General features: G+C 40.9%; 1 protein-coding gene across 1 annotated transcript in view; it reads right to left on the minus strand.

Annotated features, from left to right (window-relative positions):
• Positions 1 to 3,279: 3,279 nt before the first annotated feature.
• The window catches only part of pudp (pseudouridine 5'-phosphatase), a 12,869-nt gene continuing 6,148 nt past the window's right edge, over positions 3,280 to 10,000 (minus strand). Inside the window, exon 5 of the mRNA XM_030362195.1 lies at positions 3,280 to 3,782. Within this exon, the coding sequence (XP_030218055.1) occupies positions 3,606 to 3,782 (177 nt within the window). The 3' untranslated portion in view covers positions 3,280 to 3,605. The remainder of the gene's footprint in view (positions 3,783 to 10,000) is intronic.

Here is a 10,000-nt window from a genome sequence, read left to right on the forward strand (position 1 = left end):
TATGGTCCATGCAGCGGACGCTTGGTGATGACGTGTTACGACGTGATGACGTATGTACAAGAGCCTACCGTGGCCAGGCCACAGTTGCGACGGCCAAGGGCCACGGCCAGATGGCCTAGTGTGAGTGCAGGCCAGAGAACAATGGGGCCAGTTGAGCACGGTTAGGTGTGAAAACGCCCAACGGCCACGGCCAGATGGCCTAGTGTGAGTTCACCCTAATACGGTTCCTATGCTTCTATGGCTCTTCAAATTGTCCCCGTTTTTTCTTCCTGTCTATACGTACGTGACCGTGACGTCACAGGCACGCGCCCCCATTCTTGCGTTCAGACAGAGCGGGAACACAAACACATACATATTAAAGTGGAGGAAAGTTGCTCAGTGGAGCCGAGCGCTGCGTCTCCATTTGAAATGGGAGGAGAGACTGACAAGGAAGGAGATGGAGCAAATAATACATGCAAGCTCCCAGTACGAAAAAAATGTATACTAGTTGCAATCCTAACTGGGCAAAACTTTCAGAGTTTGAATGGGTACGGCCGACCCAGGGAGACCATTTTTTCAGCCACATGCTTTTTGTGTCCGTGTTTTTGTGCTTTTTGTGTCCGGCGAAAATCTCCGTAAAATATGAAGGGAAAAACGCATTGGAAATTCACGCAAAAACAAAAAAACATCAAGTTGTGTTATCAAACAAACGAAAACAGGCAGCGATTGCAACTTTTATGACAAAAAAAGCTCCACCAGAAGAAGACAAGATTGCAGCGGCAGAGCTTAGCAGTGCTTGCCATGGAGTGAAGCACGGCCACAGCTACTTATCAGCGGATTGCAGAACGACAAATGGGTAAGCAAAGAAATAGGGAGTCGTACAACTGTCAAGCTAGTATATTTGCATGTCCAATCATGTTTTCATCTGTATTTTTTTATTTATTAATACATAACAGTGTAGCAGCAGCAGACCATGGAGTCCATCCAGAATTAGTGCAATAGAGTCAAGAGACAACCTGTGTGAAGAAAAAAACAAAAGTACAATAAGAGAGGCAACAGGGATTCCTATAACTTAGTATAGCCTAGATAACATGGTATTCAACGAAGTATAGTTAACCTAGTATTTGCAATGCTAATATGCTCCTGTCACATCCTGCTCCACTGCATTTAATTACATTTTTATTGGATATCCATTTGCAACAGCACAGTAGCATAGCTATTCTTCCTAGAGTCCATAAATACAGTTATATTAACAACACATTCCGAGTCTTGTTTAAACATAAACACATACTAATCTAATCACAGACGTATAATCAAACACACACACCCACAACACCAAAACAAACAAGAAATACAAAAATATAAATGTTGAAATAATAACAATGTTGAAAGTTTTTGATCAAGTCTCATGTGATGTATCTCTCTGCGTTCAAGTTTGTTGAAATGGCTGCTGGACTGAAATTATCTGCTGGTGTACATCCACCCTGGATGAATAAATGTATTGACATGACTTTGTTTCTGTCTCCTTTGCCCGAATTGTATGTTCATTGGTCAGTCTGAACTGGTAATAATGGCCGAGCCCTCCGCCCCAAACATTTGACAGTGTCCCTTTTTTTTCCCAAATCCATGGTGGCAACCCTAACACACACACACACATACACAGTCACAATCACGCACACACCGACACACACCCACAGTCCCTGTCACACACAGACACACACATAGACAATGTACCAGATGCAAAAACACACACACACACACACACTCGCTTGTGCTCGATTGCACCTGCTTCCTACTGCAGAAATTAATTTGTCATCATACGAGTCTGAAAAAAACATGAGCAGCTCACTGAATACACAACACATGTCGCAGCTACACAACTTAGCGCACACTCAGCGATTTACAATAACATGTCAGGCAATACCTGATACATGACAGGACATTTGTTTAAAATACACACATATATACATATACCGCTGGAATACGACTTAATGTTCGGTAATATTCAGTGCGGGAAGCGATGGCATTTCCGAGAATAAACCGGGAAGTCATTTCTTCCAATCGGCTGCCTGCTCTTCTAAACTCATCCTAGATGAAACGTGTTTCATGATAAGCAATCTGTTTAAAATATATATTTGTATATACATAAATATATTATATATTTATAAAGCTATCGCCATGAGACGACTACATGTTGGATAAAAGGCTGCGTGGGATGCTATAGCACTCTGAATATTATTTTTTTTCCGTCTTTTCCCCATAAACACTCAGACAAACACACAAACACACACACAATTGTGCAAAAACTCACACACACTAGCAGACACGTACACACACAATCACACATCCACGTGTATACAAACACACAAGTACACACACACACACACATTCAAACACACAGACACAAACACACATTCTACACAAGTACCCCTGTTGAATCCTGAAAGCGAGGAGGAGAGCGAACCATTTCGCTCACTGAAAGAAGAAGAAGCCTTCGACTCCCTCGAAGGTAAACCATCACCCAGGCTTCGCTGGAAGGACGCTTTGATTCAGCAGCAGAACACAAACAGAATTCAACAATTCAACATAATCCTCGTTCTGCGTTTAAGAGGGCTTGACAGTGTTGACATTTACACAAAAAGCTTCTAGCACAGCCCTGATGAACCTGTGTGTGTGTGTCTGTGTGTATGATTGTGTGTGTGTGTGTCTGATTTTGTCTTAGTGTGTGTGTGTGTGTGTCTATGTTTACGAGTGTGTGTATGTGTGTGGCAGAGTGTGTATGTGTGTGTGTGTGTCTGCCAGTGTGTATGTGTGTGTTTGCTTGTGTTTGTGTGTCTGAGTGTGCATACACGCTCGCACGCGTGTGTGTCTGTGACGTGTGTGTGTTTGTGTGAGTGCATACACATGCGTGTGCGTACATGTTAGTGTTTCTAAGAGAGTGACACACACATTGACCACGGAGGGATTTGAGGCAACAAAGCGTTCGAGTTTTGAGTCGTGCAGGAAGAAGAGGAAGAGGAGGAAAAGGGGGAGAGAAGCGCTCCGAGGATGAAAGGAGCTCCGCGGGAGGTCACCGCGCGGGACGCGGTTGAAATCCTGTTTGGTAGTCCCAAAGGCGCATGGCAGTGAGGAGAGCATGCTTGTGGTCTGGGGGGGTGTGAGGGATGGACCCCCACAGAGTTGAAAGAGGAGGAAGGCTTCTCCGATTCTACGACAGGGGATTACATCGAACACACGCATGCACACACACACTGACAGACAGAGAGACAGACAGACAGACAGACAAACAGAGAGACAACATCTATTGAACTAGTTTATTTCAAAATTTCAGTGGCAAGATTACCTTGATGACTATCATAGAAGGCATATTATAAAGTTACAACAAAAACGAAAGGTTTTATGTTTCATACGCCTTTAATACCCTTTCACTTTAAAAAGGCCGATTACGAAAGCACAATTGGTCGTTTCCTGACCTCCAGTTACAATCCCAGCGTCACACTGACCACCTTCAGAAATATCACACACAGACTGACTTAATTGCAGACCGCTACTGAGCTGCCGCTCCGGAAGTTCCCACGTTGAGGGTGCATGAGTGCACTACACTGTGACGGAAAGTGTCTGAAGCCTCAGTCATAGGCGGGCAGGCCGAAGAGCTCAGGCCGGAAGTCCTCCATACTGGCCATGACCAGTGTGGCCTCCTGGGTAAGACCACGGTCTAGGTTGGGGTCTGGGATCATCACCACCTGCATGCCGGCAGCCAGTCCGGCCTTCACTCCGTTGGGGGCGTCTTCAAACACCAGGCACTGGGGATCACAGTTAACATTCGTGTTACAGTGCGGAAGCCGTGAGTAAACTGATATCACCCCCCACCCTGCGAATGCGGACTATAAACCAGTTTCATTGGTACGTACACGCACACTCGCACACACTCTCAAACATTATGCCTACACCCACTCCAAAAAACTCACCACTCAGATTCTTCCTTGACTATCCTTTTTCGACATGATGATTTCTAGGATTCATTATATTGTCCCTTTACAGTCACTTTCCTGTTTTCTTTATATCTAACTACTATGAAGGGACCTGAGTGGGTAACGCATGACCTATGCTACGCTTTGATGCATCGAATATATGTTTTGATTTATATATGTTTATCTGTTTTATGTTTTCTCGTTTTTTCTATGTCTGTAATGCCTGTCTTGGGAAGGGAGGGGGAAAGGGCGAACAAGGAAAGCAGTAGGGAACCAGGATTACACCATAATCAGACCTATGGGCTTTGAAGATCTAGCTAGAGATGATGAGCACCTCTCCGACATGGGTGAACACATAAGCTGTGAAACCTACACCATTGATCAAATAGTAGATAAGAATAAGAAACACAATTTTTCCTTATTTCACACAAATATTAGAAGCCTGATTAAACACCACACGGAACTTGACTCCCTTCTATCTACTACAAACCATAGTTTTGACATTGTGGGTTGCAGTGAGACCTGGCTTAACGAAAACTCTCGCCTTGATAGCTTAAATATAGGTGGATATAACCTAATGGTCAAAAATATAACTTATTCTGTTGGAGGCGGCGTATGCTTGTATGTAAAATCCAAATACTGCGTAAATGTTTGTGAAAACTTAACTGTGAATGATGGCTATTCTGACTCGCTCTTTATTGAGATGAACACTATATACACTAAAAAACGTATTGTTGGTATCATTTACAGACCGCCCGGTTTCAACCCGGACATATTTAGGCTAAAACTAGAAGAAACACTATATCACATAAATAATAAAAATCGAGATTGTATCATACTCGGTGACTTTAATATTGATATCTCCAAAGATGATACAATAAAAAATGATTTTATAAATACACTTCATTCTTTCTCCTTTTTTCCCACTATTAATATTTTCACAAGAGTAACGAATCGAAGCAGAACCATCATTGACAATTTCATCACAAACATTGAAAACGCAAGCATTGACTCTGGTGTAATACTTTCGGAGATTTCTGACCATCTACCAATTATTCTATTCATGCATCTCTCGAATAAATTTAAACTTTTTCTACATAAAGAAAAAGCCAAGGTTCTAAATTTAAAAACACTGACAAACTTACGTGAAAACATGTTAAACAAAACATGGGATCATATTTACAGCTGCCGTGCCCCTTACACAGCTTATAACTTATTGGTAAATGAAATAACGGACTCTATGCAGAGCACCATCCCCGAGAAAGTTGTTGTGAATGGCACCACAAATAAAAACGCCTGGATCACGAGGGACATCAAAAAATCTATTTCTCATAAAAATAATTTATATAAACGTTACATTAAAAATCCATCGGATGAAAATAAAATAAAATTTGCACAATTTAGGAACAAACTCACACAAATGATTAGAAAGGCCAGACGATACCATTTCACAGAACTCCTGGCTAAATCACAGGGCGATGCCAAAAAAAACTGGCAGGTGCTAAACAATGTTCTCGGGAAGGGCCCAAAGATTACTGTGTTACCTGATGTCTCGAACGGTGAGAGAAACGTGGCAGCAGGTGATGCTGACCTTGCTGATGTCTTAAACTCTCATTTTGCTTCTATTGGGAATAACCTCGCCCAGAACATAGTTCAACCTTTGAATGCCTTCTTTAGCCAGTTTTTAAAAGATGGTCAACCTAATTCCTTTTACTTAATGCCAACAAATGATATTGAAGTATCTGAAACTATCAGGAGCATAAAAAGATCTCAGTCATCAGGAACCGACAATATCTGCAGTACTATCCTAAAAGCCATTGTTAACGAAATTGCAGATCCTTTGGCCCACTGTATTAATCTTTCATTATCACTGGGGTCCGTCCCAAAAATGGCCAAGATAGCAAAAATTGTCCCAGTTTACAAGTCTGGCGATAAAAATGATTTAAATAATTACAGACCCATTTCAATCTTATCTTCCCTTTCTAAAATATTTGAAAAAATTGTATACCTCAGACTAATTAAGTTCCTAAACAAATTTAATATTCTTGACTCTTCTCAATATGGCTTCAGGAAAAAAAGAACTACATGTATGGCGATTCATGATTTAACTGAAAATATATATGATGCTATTGAAAAAGGAGATCTCTCTGTTGGCATCTTCTTGGACTTGTCAAAGGCCTTTGACACAATTGATCATGAGATTCTGTTTCATAAACTTTATTTTTACGGTATTAGAGGTGTTGCATTGGATTGGCTTAGAAACTATCTTTATGAGAGAAAACAATATGTACGTATAAATGGCAAAGAATCTAGTAAAGAAATCATAAACCATGGGGTCCCCCAGGGGTCAATTTTGGGGCCACTACTCTATATTATCTATATGAAAAATGTTGTCAACTCATCTAATATCTTCAAGAAAGTACTTTTTGCGGATGATACAAACTTGCTCTTATCACACAAAGATCCGCTTGTGCTGCAATTAATTGCCAATAAAGAAATTGAGAAAGTGAATTTATGGCTTAAATGCAACAAACTTTCTCTGAATACAAAAAAAACGAATTTTATTGTATTCCGATCTAATAAAAATAGACAACATATAGAGAACATGTGCCTTAACATTGACGGACATGAAATAAGAGTAAAAAATACAAAATTCCTGGGGGTCCACATTGATGAATACTTAAATTTTAAATATCATATTGAGCAACTCACCAAGAAATGATCCATGTATTCTGGTCTATTTTTTAAATTAAGAGATTACCTTCCACTTTCAGCACTCCTCACCCTGTACAGATCTTTATTCGTGTAACACCTTTCCGAGCTATCTTCATAAATTACAATCACTTCAAAATAAAGTCATTCGCACCATCTTCTGGGCACATTTCAGAGAACACACTGGTCCTCTCTTTGAAGGCCCAGGCATACTTAAGCTTGCCGACCCGAATGTTTTCCTCAATTTATGTATTGTGTATCAGGTTGTAAACCAGTCCAATGCCTGTCTGTGTAAACTTGTTCCTATCTGCAATCCCCTGCATAGACACAATACTAGAAATAAACTCCTGGGGCCGGTTGCACCAACTGGGCGTAACTAAGCCTGGTCGTAACTGCTAAGTAGGTCTTAGTTACGACCTGGTGTTAGAATGGAACTAACGCCGGTTGCACCAACGGGACTTACGCCTGGTCTTAACTACGCCCGGTCTTAGCCATGCGCGGCCATGTGAATGTTCCATGGTATGCGCATATCACCGCGTTGCTAGGATACCTCTTGACAACAGCTGTTTACTATTTTACTTGACATGCTGTTGGACACCGAAATAAATAATTCATTCGTTCACTCATTGTCATTCATCAATTGTGTTAATGCCTAACAATAAAACACTGCAAACGAATATAATTAAAATATGTATTTGTAATGTCTGGTTTACGACGAGCAGGCATTTAGACGGGAATGGTTCTGTAGGAGAGATTTGTTTAATGTGTCGACCTATATAAAACATATAAACATAGTTAAAACAACATTCACAACTAATTATAAGTTGAGAAAAGACTAATCGGCCAGCGATATCTTCCCGACAGGCAGTCGATCTGTGAACACTGATCATATCGCCGGCTGTGCTTTGAAATGCAGTTTAGCGAAGCGTTTTAAGGATGGTGGTAAAGCTGCATTGGATTGGATGTAATTGCTATAGAAACAGCCTGGAATTTCAACTCTACGCCTGCCCCTGACCAGGCGTAGGATTTACGCCTGGTCTTAGTGAAAAGAACGCTAAGCCCAGTTGGTGCAACCGGCGTAACGGTTAGGTTGGACTTAGAACGCCAAGTTACGACCAGGCGTAGTTACGACCAGGCTTACGCCCAGTTGGTGCAACCGGCCCCTGATCACGGGGAAAAAACGAAAATTCAAAATCACAAGTTTTAGTGTCGGTTGCCGGGGATTCCAGTTATGGAATAAGCTGGAAAAAGATGTAAAGATGTCTAAATCGTTCAAGCTCTTTAAGACAAAGCTTAAAAAACAATTCCTGTCTAAATATGTCTAAAGATCACGTATCACACCTTTTAATATATCTAAATAACTATCATATGCCCATTTGATCTGTTTGCTGTCGATCGCAATTTCTAGTACTTTCCCTACTGTGGTTTGGGGGGTGGGGGGTGGGGGGGAGGTGACGTGGCACTATCCATTTGGATACTGCGGCGATACCTTGGGTTTGTATACTGTATTTTTTATTGATGTATTTTTTGTCCATGTTTCCCGTCTACCCTATGTCTTGTCCTGTCTCAGGTTTCCCCGCCGACAAGCAGCTCCTTGCAGCTTTTTTGGGTTTTCTCCTGTTTCATATCTTCATTTCAAATGAAATGTCAAAAAAAAATTGTACAAGTAGATTGTAAGATATGAATAAAAACACATCGTATCGTATCGTAGACAACGAATCGCTTTGCAGCTGTGTGTTCCAGCGAGGTAGAAGTGAGGCATTGTATTTGTGACGTTGCTTGTGAAACAATTAGATTATGAAATTGACATGTGACAAATTTAAACAAGAGAACTGTTTTTTCAAAAAAGATCGGGGATCAGTCCGAAAAGATCGGATCCTTCCTCCCTAATATGTATTCATGGTAACACATAAAGTACGACAGAAGTATTACAGTGATTACATAAACGATAATTAATGACCTAAATCATAGACAAGGGGAGTGCCTTAGCATGCTTATTTTATGTTGAATTATTAACGCATTTTCTATCAATATAAATGTATATATCTTTAATTAACATAAACTCAATCCGATATAGCATATTTTAAGTATGAAAATATAGAAAAGATGTCATGGATAAGACATAATTATTGTTAAATAATTATTCTAACTATTAAAATATTTAGTTTGACCATATCGCATCAATATACATGTATCGACTTAATCCAATCCAGCATATTTTGAGAATGAAAGGTATAGAAAGAGGTCGGGCATGAGAGATATGGATAAAACATAATTATTATCAATAAATAATTACAATTATTGAAATATTCAGCGTTAGAAAATACATCAATATGTATGTATGTATCTTTCATTAACATAAACGCAATCCGATGTAAAATGTAGCACACTAGAGAATGAAAAGTATAAAAAGATGAGCTATTGCTAGAACACAGAACCTAAGAATTATTAAAACATTCAGAGTGTTTTATCATCATAACGTCGTGGCCTAGATTCTCCGTGAGCACAGAGTAATCAGTTATATCAGGGAGGGACATCCAGCGAACCTACAATGCGGAAAACTACAGTGCGATTACCATGACGATAAAACTTATAACCTGAAATAAGTATCTGTACCGGGAACGAGATGGACGATAGGGAGGGAGAGAGGGAAGGAGCGAGGGAGAGAGGGAGGCAGGGAAGAAGGGAGGGAGAAAGGGAGGGAAGGAAGGGGAGGAAGAGGAGGAGGAGGAGGAGAAGGGAGGGAAGGAGGGAGGAGAGGGGAGGGAGAGGATGAGAGGGAGGAGAGGGAGAAAGAAAAGAGGAGGAGGGAGAGGAAGAGAGGGAGGAATTGGAGGAGAGCGGGAGGGGGAAGAGGAAGATGTAGGAGGAGGAAGTGGAGGAGGAGGAAAGGGAGAAAGAGGCTGGAACGAGGGAGGGAAGGAGGGAGGGAGGAAGGGAGGGAGGGAGGTGAGGAAGGGGAGGAAGAGGAGGAGGAGGATAGAGGGATGGTAAAACCACTAGCACATCCTAGGCTCATTTCACATGGACTGAACCCTTCAGGGGAGGAGGCGGGACCTATCGTTAAACCGAGCCCAGAGAGAGTTAATTTCGCTCCTCCTCATTGGTCTAAAAATGTTTGTATATATATTAGAGCTGTCAAGCGATTAAAATATTTAATCGTGATTAATCGCATTAATGTCATAGTTAACTCTAATTAATCGCGATTAATCGCAAATTATTTTTCTATGCTAAATATCCCTTGATTTTTTTGTCCCATAATTCTTCTCATTTTAATTCTCTTATCAACATGGTGAAGTGCATCGGCTTGCCTTGTGCAAATGATTTTTTATTGATAA

The sequence above is a fragment of the Gadus morhua genome, chromosome 7 (assembly GCF_902167405.1).
Source record: "Gadus morhua chromosome 7, gadMor3.0, whole genome shotgun sequence".
In the NCBI taxonomy this organism is placed as follows: Eukaryota; Metazoa; Chordata; class Actinopteri; order Gadiformes; family Gadidae; genus Gadus; species Gadus morhua.